Source organism: Alternaria viburni (assembly GCF_023758015.1).
Source record: "Alternaria viburni strain BMP 2772 chromosome Unknown scaffold_18, whole genome shotgun sequence".
Lineage (NCBI taxonomy): Eukaryota > Fungi > Ascomycota > Dothideomycetes > Pleosporales > Pleosporaceae > Alternaria > Alternaria viburni.
Window position 1 is genome coordinate 397,628 of NW_026055787.1, and position 16,002 is coordinate 413,629.

Consider the following 16,002-nt stretch of genomic DNA (forward strand, 5'->3'; position numbering starts at 1 on the left):
AGAGCTCTCTTCTAAGCAGCTTGCATGTTTCGACAATCTGATGCGTGCGTCAAAGCAGAGTAAGCGCCAGCCTGCGCAATTCAACCTTCCTCAGATCGCCTTCCCCGTACTTGCAACATTCGCTCCGATTCTCCAACTTCGTGAAACATTCCATCTCCACACCCATGCCAGACAAGCAAATAGACAGCCAAAACCCTGCCTACAACGCCCTCTGCCACGCGACAAATACCGGCCTTCCTTTGAGCCCACGCGGCGCCTCACTTGCTTCTACGCGGCTGCACCCAGCGTACGTGCGACGGCGCCAAGAAGCAACCATGGCTCTTGCGCTGCCCCTTTGTGACTCGTACGGCTGGTCATACGGCTTTACTGTCAGACTCCTTATCAATGTGTGTCGAGTTCACTCATCAATCTGATGGCGGTGAGTAGGTTGAGGAGTGGACAAGGCTTACGGCTGCGCATCTTCCGAGCAGGCGACGCGCTGAGTTGGTGTGCGCATCCGGAAACATGCCCGTCAGCCATGTTGATGCTTAGGCAGCTCAAGCAATTGACCAAAATAACCGGTAGTACTTCATCCAACAGGCATCTGCATAGTGCTAGCATGCAGGTTCGATGTTGCTTGTCGATGACATGAAAGCGAAATCGACATAGAGGTCTGCTGGTCGCTGGTCAAAGGCTTCTGCGATAAAAGTCGAGCTGAATATTGCAACCCACTCCAACACCGTGGATGCAGTACCATTAGCTGAAAGAAGTACAGCTCGCAAGACTGAGCAACAACCGGCGCGGCATATTTTACCGCAAGCTTTAGTCGTGATCTCAATAGCCATGACCTGATCTGTGGCATGTGAAGAAGATCAGCCTGATTGATGCGCATTCGATGCTTGGCGCAGAGTACATGCAGCACCCAAGGCACTCTACGGACGATACCGCAACACACACGTTTGTTCTGCGCGGCCGGCAGTTGGGGTTGCGACATCAAAGCGGCTCTGCAGTGAGTCTAAGATCAAAAAGCATCACATCATACGTCATGTAGGAGATCTTGATTTGGCTCGTTTTTTCATTGCATTCCTACTGCTCCTGTCCCTTGATATCTTTGGTCATTCCGCAGTAACATGTCGCAATGCTTTTTGAAGTGCATGCCTCTCCCCATACCGTATCGAAGGGTACCGTGAGCCGAAGAGGATGAAAAGCCTTCCCATTGAGATCATAACTAATCAGAGAGACGCCTTGTATGCCCCGCCCCAAAGTGAAAATCCGCACCCATCTACGACTCGGTCTTGACGCGGGCCTTGCCGTTGGTAACCTTGACACCGATCTGCTTCGCCCTGGCGATGATTTCGATGCGCTTTCGTGCTGATACAGCGTGGGCGATCCTGAAGGATTCATTAGTATGTAGGATGGTGGAACGGAAGCTGGCGAACGTACTCTGCGGCGAAGGTCTGGTTGTGCATGAGGAGGAGGTCAACATCGGAGACTGCATCCGTTAGCGGGATCCTGGGGTGGGGTCGAACTCGATGGGTAGCATACCGTTGTTGACGACGAAAGCCTTGTGGCCGCTGGGCATCATGTGGCGGGTCTTCCTGTTGGAGCCGTATCCGATCTGTGAGGCGTTCCGTCAGCCCTGGTCCATCAAGCATTCCGTGTCCGCTCAGTGTCCCCTCGGTGACAAGATTCTTCCTCCGTCCGGGTAGTTGGTAGTCCGTACCTTGGGCATAGCAGCCTGGCCCTTGAACCGCCTGCGGACGCGGTTGTCGATACCCTTAGGCTTGCGCCATGAGGGGTCGACGCCTGTCCAGTGTCAGATGCCAATTCCTTCACTCCCAGATCCGGTGTCTCTTACACATAAAGCGGTCCGACTGGTGGCGGTTGAAGCGCTTGCGGTCTGTAAACGGATACGTCAGTCGCGAGTTTTCGAGGTCATGGAGGCAGATTCGGCGTACGCTTCTTGACGATCGGGACATGCTTCTTAGCGGCGACCATCTGGAATATCGTCAGTACAGTAACAGCAGTCCGCCTCGGTATACGCACTTTGACTGCTGTGTGGTTAGTTGTCGATGTGGTGTCGTCAAAAGTTGGCGTTGATGGATTTTGCGAAGGCGCCGCAGCTCAGTGGACACGCTAGTGGCACCTCGCTTACGCTGGCCCTAGCCACACCAAGAGCGCAGCGACCACCACCAACCTTCCTCGCCGAACAACAACGGACGCGACAAACAATGGTCATGTCGGCAGCAATGCAAACATCTTTGGACCCGACTCAACGACCTGCGCGCGTCTCATAACAGCGGCATCTTGTTTCTTCGCCTGCTTTGCGCTGCTGTCGACGGTCACTTGCTCCACTGTGTAATCACCCAGCACAAACGAAACAAAATAGATGGTGCACGGTGATGTATCATGCTGAGCTAGTCTATTTACTAGAAGATGCTCAAAGTGCTGTAAATCTGGCCATGGTATGGAATGCTCCCGTGAATCTCGTAACATGCATCAAGTAAACCCGCCTTCTGATGAGCAAAACGCCGGCAGCTGCTATAGCAGCAAAGCATGTCCTCTACCATAACTCCCCGCTAGTTTCATAGACCGTCTTGACCCAGATCAATAGTAGTCTTCGTCCATCGGCTGCTCTCCCGTGTCACCCCGCTTCTCCTTCTTGACGAACTCGACAAAGTCGTCAATGACAGACGGCCATGAAGACTCCTCGTTCCAGAAGCCCATGGTCTCATCTTCCAGCGAGAGCTGCGCGAACTTGAGTGTCTCGTTCCACATGTCCTTGTTGACGCTCTTCTTCCACGACGTATTGAGGAACTCAGTCCACCAAGTAAGCCACGGAGTGTTGGGACTTGACCACTGAACAGCAGACAAGGGCGAACTGAAGAGCAACTCCCAGTACACGGTGGCCATCTCGAGTGGAACAGCCCTCTGGTCCGCAGTCTTGGCGATGGTGAATGTGTACTTGTACACCCGGGTGAAGACGTCTTTGTTGCCCGAGAGCTCGCTCTTAAGAATCCTGAGATACGACTTCTGCTTGTCGATGGTATCACAGCTGCATTTGCATTAGGTTCTAAACGACCTCGAAGACAACCTGAAAAATAGTGGCACTTACTGGCGCTCCAACCAACCCTTGACGAAGCCATCGCGGCTCATCTCGCCCATGGTAGGGGCCTGGACGATTTCAAGAGCCGCCAACGCATCTAGGCCCTCGGCATTGACGCCAGTATGATCGAAATACTGCATCGTGCCTTCTACTCCGACGATGTCTTTGTCTGGTGCACCAGCCTCTTGGTACCGATCGAACAGCTTGTTGAGATTGGTCTTCATCGCAGATGAGCCTTGGGAACCGCCGCTGTTGCTGCTGCTGTAGTAACTGCGTGACTTGTCAGTCTTTGTCAATGTATTTGATGAGTTGCCAGTTGGCCGTTGCAACGAAAAGCTCGTCGTGAGTGACTTGTAGTCCAGGCATATCGTAAAGGTACACGTGATACTGATAATTCTTCAGTGATATGGGAGGATTGAGCTGCACAAACAGTTTCGCAGTAACGAACAGATGCACTGTGTCGATAGGTGACGACGTGGCATCGCTCAGCACGGGCACTTCATCAGCCCCTGCCACCAATTTTATTCTTTCGATGATGATGCGGCAGAATTTGGTCCTGCCATCACGTCCCAGACCATGGAAGAAGGCCAGACGCGCCAACTTCCATTTTTCGAAAGCGGGAGCTGGGATCGTTTTGTGGTTGATCAACGGGAGGAGGCTGAAGAGCTTGGCGAACACACTCCGATTCGCAAGTGATAGTGATTGGATAAACGTGTTGTAGTTTACGCCTACGGTTATGGGCAAATGCTCAATGGCCTGTGCGATTGTCGGCCATATTTGGGTGATCCCGATGGACTCGAACCAAATAGTCTCTTGTTTGCAGGAGTCCACATAGGAAGCATAGTCCATGGGAGCCATACATTTCAAGTAATGGCTCCCGAGAGCCCAGAGCGCAGCTTGTCCTGGGGTGTCTGAAGCTTGGGGACTGCGTCTTCCTGAGATGTCATGCTCGCTGTAGTCGTTGCCGTAGCCCCCAGAGCCGATGTAGTTGCCAGAACCACCGCGCAACGACACAGTCGGCTCTGAACCTAGGTGATGATCAGAGACGGAGGTGCGAAGTGAAGGCACTGTGGTAGTGTGCAAGAGCGCCAGCAGCTCCTCGAGTATAGTTTCCGGCAAGCATGTACTTGGAAGGGGAGTTGTGATACTGCGCGGATGTTGTATAATGACCGAGTCTGTTCCCAGACTGCCGTATCGGATATGACGGGCTAGCGCGAACTGACTTTCTGGTGCGTTGGTAACGTTGGTAAGACTGAGACTGCTATGTAGCACGCGGCTTAGGTGTTCCGCTTGGACTCGATGTTGCTCCGTCTGTAAACAGTCCAAACCCTCAACCAGGTGTGGTACGGCATGCGGTCGGAAAGCTCCCTGAACTGTGTAGGTCTCGATACTGGACTTGGTGGAATCGGAGGAAGCAGCGGTCTTGCCAGAAGAGAGGCGTTCGTCGTCGGCGGTGTTGATTGTGCTGACTGCGTGTACTTGGGCGGGTTGGACGTCCCTCAGATGAGAAGTTCGACTTGAAAGGCTCATAGACCGAGAGCTAGAGCATGAGCTGATGGAACTGATGCGTTCTCGTCTGTTACGCCCGGCTAGCTGCCTAGCCCTGTCCTGTGAGGAACCGAACATGACGGCTGTGGAGGTAGCGCACGACTGAGCTGACCTGGCGAGTGGATGTGGCGTGTGTTTGGACGACTGCACCGAGGAGGCTTGTCAAGGGCTTTGTTGTGGGTGAGGAAATGCCGCAGGAGAAAGCGTGCTATTGTGCCAGCGTTTCGGAGGAGACGAAGTAAGACCGTTTTGGACTGCAGGAGCAGGAGCTTTACAATGGCGTTGTGTTCTTGGAAGTCACAGCTGCATGTGCCCGCAGACCGCAGCTGCTTTGAACTCGATCTGTCACCATGACTTGCAGCTTCTTGCGCGACCCGAGCCCTCCTGCTTCTTTGTCTGTGACATGGTACTACCACAGTCCCAAGAGGTATTGCGTTGCCCCTTCCCAGATGTGTATCCGCTTCGTCCTGTGTCTAGGTGCTGGTCGGTTGGTTGGTGGGTCGGTCGGTCGAGACGTCGATTCGTCTGGATGGCGCGATGCGCCCATAGATATAACAAGCATGCAACAAATGTGTACTGTATATATGAAAAACAAAGGAAAAGCTGTACTTACGCGTTCACGGCGTTCTGTGCATCCCAGCCATGGCTTTTGAGTGCCCTGACCGCGGTGGACTTGTCAAGTTGAGTAAAGCTGATGAACTGCTGGATTGCAGCTTTCTGCTGAGCAGTGTATACTGTAGGCATATTGTATTAGCGCCTTGTATCGAACTCCAGCTATTGATTGCGAGCTCGATGTGAGGAAGCGGCGGGTTGGAAGGGTGGAGGGCGCAAGTCGGTGCGCAGAATTTGGTGATAGGGAATGGGTGCAGTGTTGAGAGACAAAGAATCGCGCAAAGTGAATTCACAGATTGGGTGCGCGTCTTGGTCGCCGAACCGTGGTGGACAATCGACAGAGTTGGCGATACTTGGGCGAGCTGTGACGCACCGACGAGGCAGCAATTGTAGGGCCGACCCCGCCGAGTCGACTCAACCCTTGCTCGTGCACCCAAGCCCCGGAATTAAGGCCGCGGCGACAAGCTAGCCTTGCATCTTCCAAGCTTGACATGCATCGCCGCCAAACCAATGACGGATAATCATGAATGGGAGGAGGAAACCGTCGACTTACCTTCGGGGGCTGCCTTTGCTCCTTTCTTGGGAGCCTTGGTCTTCTTTTCTGGACGGTCCATAGCGGCGGCGTTCTCTGTGTTTTTGCGCTTGGGCGGCATAGAGGATGCGGAGTCGTCTTCTTGGGTGCCGTCGAGGGAGTCGCGTGGACGTTGAGGCGATTCAGCGTGGTGTTGAGGACTGTGACTTGGGATGCTGGGCACAGGCGAACTTTGCTCTGGTCGACAAGGAAGCTCGTGCGTCTCCTTAATACCTGTGCGCTTGCTGCTACAGCAAAGAAACCGACGGAGCAGGTCGCAAAAGACCATCACCAGTCCGCTTGCTCTCACTGGTAAATATTGCTGACGTGCGCGGGTAGCTAGTGCCTTCCTAATACAGGCGCGGGCAAAATGCTTGCAGTGAATGTGCAATGCAGAAAATCTATGGTGACCTTTGGTTAAGGTGCGGGTCCAACCAAGTTCAGGAGTGCATGCGCAAAGGAGGCGCGACGAAGTGACATGGAGCAACATCGGTTTGTCGACCTACTAGTCGCGTCGCAAAAGTGACGCGGCATCATGTGTTCGCCGTCTGCCTAGGGCAAACATGCACTTCTCAACGGTAACTATGCACCTACCATCCCAACTTCCGCGATCAGATCCGGTACCAATTGTGCGATGTGTCCAAGGAAAATGCTGATCACGCACTAGAGGATAGTAGAAGACAATATAGTAGAAGCCTACATCGCCTTAAAACTTGTTCCTGTTGAGGTTCATACTAAAGTAGACCGACTGCAGCGCACCAGCTTAGTCCCTTCTTTAATTATCTCTTAGTATACAGCCAGTGTTTGCGACTGCCTCCTACATGATCATCACGAACACCACACGCTGAGCTGCACCTGATAGTAATGGTTTCATGCCCATTACCACGGGGGAACGCCAGACACATCTCTGATGCTCAATTCCAGGGTATACCTATGACAAACATCCAACGCCTATATCTTCACAATGTCAACACGCGTCCGTTCCCAGAGCTTGTGCGCGACTGCAACCCCTTTCTCCCTTTCTGCGTCACTGACGACAGCTGGTTGTATTATGACGCGGGCATATGTCCCTGCCGCGCGCCGTTTGGCTAAAGTGCCAGGGTTGACGACCAGTACAGACTCCACGACCTGGTCAGGGTTAGTATATCGTTCTCTAGTGGGCGAGCCATCTTAGCATACCTTGACTGTGCCTTGAAGCACGCTGGGAGTTATGAGTATGTCAGGCCGTACATTCAGCATTTCGCCCAATTTGAGATAGCTCGTGTCGAGCATGGTGCCCAACGGAAGAAATGGGCTGGGTAACTGTTCCTCCTCCAGCTCTTCACCCTCCTTCCGCTCACTGTTCCGTGCCTCATTCTTCATGACCTTCTCCTCAACTGGCGCGGGCATGAATTGCTGCTTTTCTCTTCCAGTTGGCGGGAAAATGGGCAAGAAACTCCGCTGCTCAAGGACGTTTCGAGCGCACCGTTCATAGATATTCGTACTTCGTGCCTTGCCGCCTGCCAGCTCTTCCCTACGTAGCATATCCAAGACATCGATTGACGACATGCCCACTGTCATTTCATTCATGCTGACAGTCATCGGGTTGGTCACACATTGAACCATCTTTCCTGCAGCGCCCAGGCTAAGCTCTTTTTTGATGAACTTATCCTGCGGAAACGCAGCATGGTGGTGATGCGCATCTCGTAAGCTGGGGACCAGAAGAACATTACATGTTGGTACGCGTTTGTTGAAGCTTTGGATGGCGCTCGAGACGTGGTGTCTGAACAGATCAGTCATGGTAGCCTGGTCTGGGCTTACATTTGGCGGAGCATCAAAGTCTCCTGACCGAATTTGAGGATGTTCTGCGTCGAGGAACGGGCCCACTAGGATGATAGAGTCCGCGTATGCTTCAGCAGCATTGTCAAGGAAGGTGAGTAATGGGGCAAAGTCGAGATTCTGGTCGGTCGTGTAAGGTCCGGACGCAATCATGATGGTGAGAGGTCGTACATTCTCGGGATCGGAATCGGGCGTGTCGACATATCTCGCGTTGATGGCATCCAATTCTTCGGGTCTTGTAGCAGGTGGATTCAGCAGTGGAAGTGATAGGACTTCCGACACTACGAATGAGTCACCCGAAGCGTTGGTACCACGCAGAGCAACAATCTGGCCGGGAAAGAAGTCATACGACGATAGCCCTTCTACGTTCAGCGGTACACGTCGGCCTGAGCCATGTCTTCGCGAGCCTTCAAGGACAAGTGATGCCGTGTTGAGTTTGCCTTCGCTTGTGTCGCTTGCAATTCTTCCGACTGCAATGATCTCGCTCGGTGACGGGTAATTGGGGTTGCCGAAGGCGCTTTCGTCCAGACCCGTTGTGTCCCTGAGTAGGTCACGGAACTCGTCAATCCTATCATCCAAGACTTCAGACGCTTCAGAGAGCTTCATGGCCATGGTGCGGTATGAGAACTTGGACATGTCCGTATTCGCCTTGAGTTTAATGCGAGGTTCTTTCGGTTCTTCTGACGGCGGCTCCGGGATGGCAATTTCGCTTTGCATGAATTGTTCGGTGATGTCGTTTGCGTTCGTACGGGAAGCGAAGTCAAAGACACTGAGTGGGCGTTAGAGCATGTCTGCGGTGTGCACCCAGTATACATACGGACCACCTGGGGCTTCAGCCTTCGGTGTCATAAATCCTCCGGGCGAACTCATCTCGTGAGCCTTGGTGGCCTTGCCTCCCGGTGTCTGGAAGTTGGCTTTGCGCTTTACTGTACTGCCATTGACGCCGTTCGTTGTGCTTTGACGTGGGGTACCCGGCACGAGTCCTTCTAGTCTGCGTCCAGTCAATGACAATTCCCTAGATGTCTTTCTACGTTTAAACTTACATATCATACATGTCCCCACCCTTTGCTCGTGGTGTTGGCTGGCCCCGCTTGACTTCGTTTCTCTGCTGGGCCTTCCCTCTGCTCTCGCGCTCCAATGCATCTTGTATTGTCTTTTTGAAGTCTCGTGCCGTCTTGACGTCCATCTTGCTCTCTTCTCCGCCCATCTTCATGTTGTATGCCTGCCATTTGAAATCCAGCTCCTCGGGCGAGATGGAATAGAGCCGTGACATGGACTGCAGTTCAGCGAGGACATCGGCGGGGAATTGGTCATCCTTGGTGTCGCAGTAGCGCTCGAAGCGCTCGGTGAGTTCGGTCGTAAGGTCGTCCATATTGTGTGTGACTGTGAGTATTGTGGGTGATGGCCGGGAGAGCACTTTGCGCGTGCGAACTCCGAAGACGCGTCGCGCGTGTCGGTGGGGCTAGCATGGAGGCGGCCTAGGGCGATCGACGTGCATGCAGGGACCGCCATGCTTCCCAAAAAGTTGCCCAAGGCTGACACCAACGCCAACACGGCAACAAGGACTTCACCCAAGATACTTGAACAAGAACGGTAGACGAGACCAACTTGGGCTGATCATCTACACACTGAACATAATGTCTGCAATTGGCCCCTTTGCGGAGCCTGCACCCGGCTGCAAGCCCGCCGCTGCCCCTGCCTTGACCGCCGAGCAGCAAACCAAATACGACGAGCTTCTCGCCGATGTCCGCACATGGGAAACGCTGCCCACCACCTCTGCAAAGACTGCCGAGACCGCACCAATCAGCGACGATGAGCGCATGTGGCTCACTCGCGAATGCCTCCTCCGATACCTGCGTGCCACCAAGTGGAACCTTCCCCAAGCGATACAGCGCCTGCGCTCGACGCTGGTATGGCGTCGTGAGTACGGCACCGACCGCTTCACTGCCGAGTACATCTCAGAGGAGAACGAAACCGGCAAGCAGGTCTTGCTTGGTTTCGACAACGAGGGAAGGCCGTGTCTGTACCTGCTGCCGCAGAACCAGAACACCAAGGAGACACCCAAGCGGGTAGAGCACTTGGTCTACATGCTGGAGCGCACCATAGACTTGCACCCGCCTGGCCAGGAGAGTCTGGCACTGTTGATCGACTTCAGGAACACGGGAGCTGGTGGCACCCCTAGCATGGGCATCGCCAAACAGGTCCTTGACATCTTGCAGAACCACTACCCCGAGCGACTTGGTAGGGCATTGCTCACACATCGTAAGGACCACTTCAATGCCCCACGTATGCACTACTGACATCACGAATAGTCCCATGGTATGTCAATGCCTTCCTCAAGCTCATCAACCCCTTTATCGACCCCGTCACCAAGTCCAAGATCAAGTCGAACGAGCCCCTACCCAACCACGTGCCCACATCACAGCTCATGAAAGTCTCTGGCGGTGAAGTCGACTTCAAGTACGACCATTCCGTCTACTGGCCTGCGCTTGAGAAGATCTCCACGGAGCGGAGACAACAGAGGAAAGAGCGATGGGAGAAGGCTGGCAAGATCATAGGAGAGAGCGAGATCTACCTGTGGGGAGGAGACGAGCCTAGTGTTGGAAGTGCGACGGCAGAGAAGACTGCGGGCGAGGCTGCAGTGCCCGCAGCAGCCGAGAATACCACTACCGCGTCTAACGGGGGAACAGAGCTTGTTGAGGGTGTTGAAAAGCTGGACATCAAAGAGGGCGAGCCGGTCAAGGCTGCTGCCTGAACGGTTGTTAATATTCTAGACTGACATTGTCCCTATGAGCACTGTATATAATAGACCAATCGACCTCGTCCGACAAGGCAACAGATGGTTGCCCGTACCGAGAGCGTTTCCCTGCCAAGTGAAGCACATGCATCTGGGAATCTCACATTTGACTGACAAAGGGGCGGCAACAAGTGCACACAGATGAGACGGAGCGTCAAGGCGACACGTCGATGGCGTAGTGTCAGACGCACGTGCGCGCAACCTTGCACTAAAAGTGCTCGGACATACAACGCGTCTCCCATCACCGTCCCCGCCTCAACTGTACCGATCGCGCCGCGCACTTCCACCACCACCTCGACAATCATCAACGAGCCAATCGCGCGCAAAAAAACATGAGCGCGACCGAATCACCCTCGGGGACTGATCAAGTCGCATCTTCGGCCGCGCGACGCAAATCCGGACGCGTATCCAAGCGACCAGCCAGATTCGCGCCAGGCGCAAGTCCAACCGGCAGCACGAAGCGCAAGCGCGGCGATGACAACGACAGCGGAGTCGACGCGACAGAGCCGCCGTCTGACGATGAGTCTGAGGAAAGCAGCGAAGACGAGCCCGATGAGGAAGAACTGAAAGAGCGCAGGCGCAGGAACAAGGCCAAGGCTTCTGCGCGCAAACCCGCATCCAAGAAAGCAAAGACGAACGGCGAGAGTGTCAGTCTTGCGATTCGGCCCGCCAGCAATGCGACCAAGAAACCGGCTACCAAGCGGCCGCGAAAGGCGCCTGTGCGCAAGAGCGCGCTGCCCGATGAGACTGAAGGCTTATACGGTACGTGTGCGGGTACGTCGGGAACACACACAAGCTAACATGCGGCAGCCGATGTGTTTGCCAGCGGAGACCGGCTCGAGGATGTCGCTGCACGATGGGTCGCCCGCTTCAACGAGCATGAAGCAAAAGCTGTGGCTGAGATTGTCAACCTGGTGCTGCAAGCTTCAGGCTGCGATCTGCGGATAAATGAAGACGACATAGCAGATCCAGACAATGCGCCAAACCGCGTAGCCGAGATTCAAGAGGAATTCCAGCAGGTAGGCTGCGGTACTTCGCACACAACTCTTCACTTGTTAACACATCGCAGTACGAAGTCACAGAGTACCCGCTGATCGCCAAGGCCAAAGACGGCGGAGGCAATGCTTTCAGGAACGCGCTACAGGGCTTTTTCATCACTCTCATACAAACAGCTGCGCAGTCAGGCCTTCTGTATGAGAGCGCAGAGCTTATCGAGAATATCTCGGTGTGGCTGGGCGCCATGTCCTCGACCGGCAACCGTCCTTTCCGTCACACAAGCACGGTTGCTTCGTTAGCCATCACGACTGCACTAGCCCAAGTTGCCGCCGATCTCGTCGAGAACACAGCAAAGCGCGTTCGTCAAAGCGAAGCGGAAGCCAAGAAGTCTAGAGTCAACAAAGCACGTGTGTCCGCGGCGGACCACGAGATAGAAGAGTACAACCAGAAGCTAGAGTTCGTGGGAGGGCAGCTAGATGATTGGTTCGCCGCAGTCTATGTCCATCGTTATCGCGACGTGGATCCTAAGATTAGAGTCGACAGCGTGGTAGCGCTGGCAGACTGGATCATCGCATACCCCGACAAGTTCTTCGATGGCACGAAACTTCGCTACTTGGGCTGGGTTCTCTCAGATCCAAATCCATCGACACGCATAGAGGTTCTCCACCAGCTCGCGCGGCTCTTTAAAGATGAGAGTAAATTGGCTGGACTGAAGACCTTCACGGAACGCTTTCGACCACGTATCGTCGAGATGGCCACGCACGACGCCGAGGTCAATGTGCGTGCTGCAGCCGTGGACTTGCTCGACATTCTTCGCGAGGCAGGCTTCCTGGAGCCTGATGACATCGATTCCGTCGGCAAACTCATCTTCGATTCCGATGCAAAGGTCCGCAAGGCTGTGGTAGGCTTCTTCGCTGAGAACGTCAACGCCGCATATGAGGCCACCGTAGAAGACATGGGAGGCGAAGAAGCTCTCAATGAAGCCTTGGCGCCAGCCGACGAAGAGGAGGAAGAATACCACAACCCCCGACTGGAATGGCTGAAATTGAAATGCCTCGTCGATCAGCTGCTCTCATACGACGAAGACGAGGTTGAGCTCCCTTCACAGATCCAACGCATGTCTCCTGGCACAGAATTGGAGCTGATTGCCAACGGAATTGAGACCCGCTGCTCGCTCGCGGCTCAAGCGCTGTACGACGTTGTTCCTGAAATCCGATCATGGGAGGTTGTAGCTGGCTATCTCCTCTACGACCATTCTCAGACTGCGCAGGACGAGAGCGAAGATCCCGAAATCATGCTTCGCCAAACGTGTCGGCTCGAAGAGAAGCATGAGACTGTTCTCCTGGACATTTTGAGTGCTGCGGTCCGTATTCGGCTACAGCGCTTCGCAGACATGCAGAAGGATAAGAAGAAAACCAAGACGCAACGCGAGAGCGATAAAGAAGAGCAGTCAGACATGGCTCGACGACTCTCCTTGCTCATTCCTCAGCTTCTGAAGAAGTTTGGCGCTATACCCGAAACTGCAGCATTGTGTCTTCAGTTGGAGCGTGAGCTGAACCTCGACGTATTTGAGGAGTTACGGCAGAATGCAGCTCTCATAACACTGCTTGACGACATCAACAAACAATTCCTCACTCATCACAACGAGCGCGTCCTTGGAGAAGCTATCAAGTCTATACTTCATGCACAAGAGAGCGAAGAGTTACGAGAAACCGTGGATCTTAAAGTGCAAGCGCTTTGGGATGACCTGATCAACACGTTCGACGCGCTTCGACGAGACAAGGATTTGTCCGTGCGAGGTAATCTTGATGAGAATGTTCTTCGTGGGCTATCCAATGTCGTACTGAAGATGTCGCAACTAGCAGTTGTCTCGAACGCTACTCTGCTTGAACAGATTGTTACTCCTGCAAAGTCGAAAGGCAAGGGGAAGAAAGCCGCCCTGAATACGCCACCTGTCGACTCAGTACTGCAGATAATCGAGCGCGGAGTACTGGTCGAAGAGGCAGACGGAGAAGTTGAGGAGGTAGACGACACTCTTGTCAGCCATGCAATCTCCTTAATGTTCGGATACTTCATGTGGAAGTGCAAGGCTTGCACTATTCATGTCGAAGAAGGTACCAGCATGCCTGAAGACGAACTCATGGCCTTGGTCGAGCGAAGAGATAATTGCGTCACATCACTGATGAAAATTATGGAGGGTCGAAAAGGCACATCCGAAGTACGACTAAACGCGACAAATCTTTTCCTAGACATCCACACCATGTTTTGCAACCTTAGGGTCAAGAAGGAAAGGATGGTGAAGACGCCCAAGAAGACGCAGGGTCGCGGTTCAAATGCAGCCAACGACGACTGGGAAGCTCTCTGTCGCGACATCGATGGTAACACTACGAAACTTATTCTCCAGATCCTTACGGCCTGGGAGAACTATCTGGCTAAGCTCACCCACAAGCGCTTAGAAGAGCCAGACATCGACGACGAGCCTATCGATCCGGACGACGAGCCTGAGAGTGACGAAGAAGACGCTGCGGACGAGCATGGTGTATCCGAAAAGAAAGTGCGCGCTCTTCTGGTAGACGATCAGTTCTGCCGGTTCGGCGCGCGCATTGTACATGCAATACATGCCGGGGCCCTCGACAGCGATGGTTCAGGCGCAGTGCGCAAGCGTCTCGAGCGTAACAGATTGAAGCTCACACCAAACTTTAGAGAGGTTGTGAATCATCTCGATGCCTCCAAACAGCGCAAAGTCACCAAGAAGATATCAAAGACGGCAAAGCCGAATGCCACATCGGCTAAGAGCGCAGAAGTAGTTGAGCTCGATAGCGACGAAGAAGAAGAAGAAGAGCAGGAGCACGAACAGGAGGTCCCTGGTGACGGGATTGAGGATGAAGAGATGGCTGATGGCGATGCCGAGCAGACTAACGGTGTGGAGCCAGTTGCGAATGGCGAGGAGGATGCCGAACTTAATGGTGACGAGGAGAGCATTCTCGGCGATTGAGTATGAATGTGGGTTTACGATTGTTTACTTCGTCTCTTCAAGTTCGTTCTCTACGCACATTTACGGCAAAGCACGTTCAGAGGCATGTCCTCTGATGTTTCTTACCGATTTGTTGCTGTATATCACGGCTGCAGCATGGCGCTCCGGTGTTACCATGATACCTAGGTAGGCCGTCCAGCCAATACTACAATGGTTATGGCGCTTCTTCTGTACGTAGTTCCAAGAGACGATTTCACTTCGCTTTGACACGATGAAATAGTTTAGAATGATGATCTTCATCGTGCAAACACGTGATGGCACGATAGCTATTGACTGCCTGGCTGGCTGGCTGAAGTTTTGACGAGCGCCGCTTCCTGCTCCAGTGGCCACTGCGAACTCGCAAGTCCTAGGGATGCATGTCAGTGCTTCCAGCCTTAGGCCACGTGAATGGCGCGCATAACCTTAGCTTCCAAGGTTAAGCGACTCCGGGAGTCTGGAACCTCACCACTTCCCGTTCACGATCACCTCTGGTCCGGTGAGTCCGCGGAATGCGATGTCGCCTCCACGAAACCCTACTGATCCGAATGCGCATTTGATATTTCTCATGAGCATCCGTAATGGGGGTAGCGCCAATACGAGCGCTCCGCCCCTGCCTCCGCACATGCAGTGCCAAGCCAGACGTCGTCGAGGAAGACCCAGCTGAGTAGCTCTGGATCAGCCACGCTTTTACTCTATCGCTTCTCTCTTCCCGTTTCGTCTTTCGCAAGTCGGAGTTCTCGCATTCCTTCTCTCGCGTCTTGTCGGATCTGCAGGCTGTGAAGCTTAACAGACACCAAAATAGTCCATGATGCAGATCAGACACTGCAAGCCTCATTCTTGGCACGACAAGCTCGTAGCTGAAGACTTTGCCAGCGCATGCAGTCAGCAACTTCTTGACTTTGTGTTCATGTTACTTCGCGCGCCTTGCCCACGTTTCGCATCACCTCTGATGTCTTCGCGCGTACAACTGATCTTACGGATCTGGGAAATTCCAAGATTACTCCTGCAGCTGTGGTACAGGAAACCACGACTATCTTCAAGAGATGCGGCAATTCGTCGGCAGCGGAGATCCCAGCTCAAGTCACTAGACCCCGATCCAAGCCATCGGCGACCCAGATCTTGGTAGTCGTACATCTGGATACGAGAAGCTTCGTCTTGGCAGTTGTCAGCCGCTTCCGCACCCCAGGTTTCCCCATGTGGGTACGATGGCCCACGCAGGGCTGAGAAGGTCGAGATCAGTCTCTGGTAGTCTTGCGGCGACTAAACTAGCGAGAGGTCATATGGAAGCCTATCATATCTCTGAGAAAAAGAAAAAGATCCTTGTCCTTCTAGAAGGGGAAGTCCAAGCAGTACGCCGGCACCTTGAACTACACCGCAATAAACATCTTGTGGCAGCCCGCTCCATGTTACTACACTCTTGCCGAACGTCTTGGAAATATCGACGGCGTCCGCCATCGATGTGTTACTGGTCACAAAGGCAGCTGTGATCTGGCTGGAGCATTAGGTAGGCTTCGAGGCCAGTACTCGCTTGACTATCTCCATGATACTGAGGCTAGCAAGCT

At 53.7% G+C, this 16,002-nt stretch overlaps 6 protein-coding genes across 6 annotated transcripts; 2 read left to right on the top strand and 4 right to left on the bottom strand.

Moving 5' to 3' along the window:
• Window positions 1–1,261: 1,261 nt before the first annotated feature.
• CRP63 (60S ribosomal protein L32) lies at window positions 1,262–1,977 on the bottom strand (the record flags this gene model as incomplete). Its single annotated transcript, XM_049356859.1, has 6 exons — window positions 1,262–1,370; window positions 1,423–1,471; window positions 1,525–1,597; window positions 1,703–1,785; window positions 1,838–1,879; window positions 1,938–1,977. 6 exons carry the CDS (start codon window positions 1,975–1,977, stop codon window positions 1,262–1,264), a joined length of 396 nt encoding a protein of 131 aa, XP_049208706.1.
• A 609-nt stretch (window positions 1,978–2,586) lies between these two features.
• J4E79_007999 (uncharacterized protein) lies at window positions 2,587–3,309 on the bottom strand (the record flags this gene model as incomplete). Its single annotated transcript, XM_049356860.1, has 2 exons — window positions 2,587–3,034; window positions 3,095–3,309. The coding sequence occupies 2 exons, from the start codon at window positions 3,307–3,309 to the stop codon at window positions 2,587–2,589; spliced, it is 663 nt and encodes a 220-aa protein (XP_049208707.1).
• A 58-nt stretch (window positions 3,310–3,367) lies between these two features.
• On the bottom strand, window positions 3,368–5,898 carry J4E79_008000 (uncharacterized protein; the record flags this gene model as incomplete). The annotated part of the gene is made up of 4 exons (XM_049356861.1): window positions 3,368–4,113; window positions 4,309–4,625; window positions 5,247–5,367; window positions 5,799–5,898. The coding sequence occupies 4 exons, from the start codon at window positions 5,896–5,898 to the stop codon at window positions 3,368–3,370; spliced, it is 1,284 nt and encodes a 427-aa protein (XP_049208708.1).
• Window positions 5,899–6,767: 869 nt separating this feature from the next.
• On the bottom strand, window positions 6,768–9,006 carry J4E79_008001 (uncharacterized protein; the record flags this gene model as incomplete). Its single annotated transcript, XM_049356862.1, has 4 exons — window positions 6,768–6,944; window positions 6,996–8,403; window positions 8,452–8,625; window positions 8,678–9,006. 4 exons carry the CDS (start codon window positions 9,004–9,006, stop codon window positions 6,768–6,770), a joined length of 2,088 nt encoding a protein of 695 aa, XP_049208709.1.
• Window positions 9,007–9,271: 265 nt separating this feature from the next.
• On the top strand, window positions 9,272–10,389 carry J4E79_008002 (uncharacterized protein; the record flags this gene model as incomplete). Its single annotated transcript, XM_049356863.1, has 2 exons — window positions 9,272–9,896; window positions 9,947–10,389. 2 exons carry the CDS (start codon window positions 9,272–9,274, stop codon window positions 10,387–10,389), a joined length of 1,068 nt encoding a protein of 355 aa, XP_049208710.1.
• A 374-nt stretch (window positions 10,390–10,763) lies between these two features.
• J4E79_008003 (uncharacterized protein) lies at window positions 10,764–14,422 on the top strand (the record flags this gene model as incomplete). The annotated part of the gene is made up of 3 exons (XM_049356864.1): window positions 10,764–11,193; window positions 11,242–11,450; window positions 11,501–14,422. The coding sequence occupies 3 exons, from the start codon at window positions 10,764–10,766 to the stop codon at window positions 14,420–14,422; spliced, it is 3,561 nt and encodes a 1,186-aa protein (XP_049208711.1).
• Window positions 14,423–16,002: the final 1,580 nt, after the last annotated feature.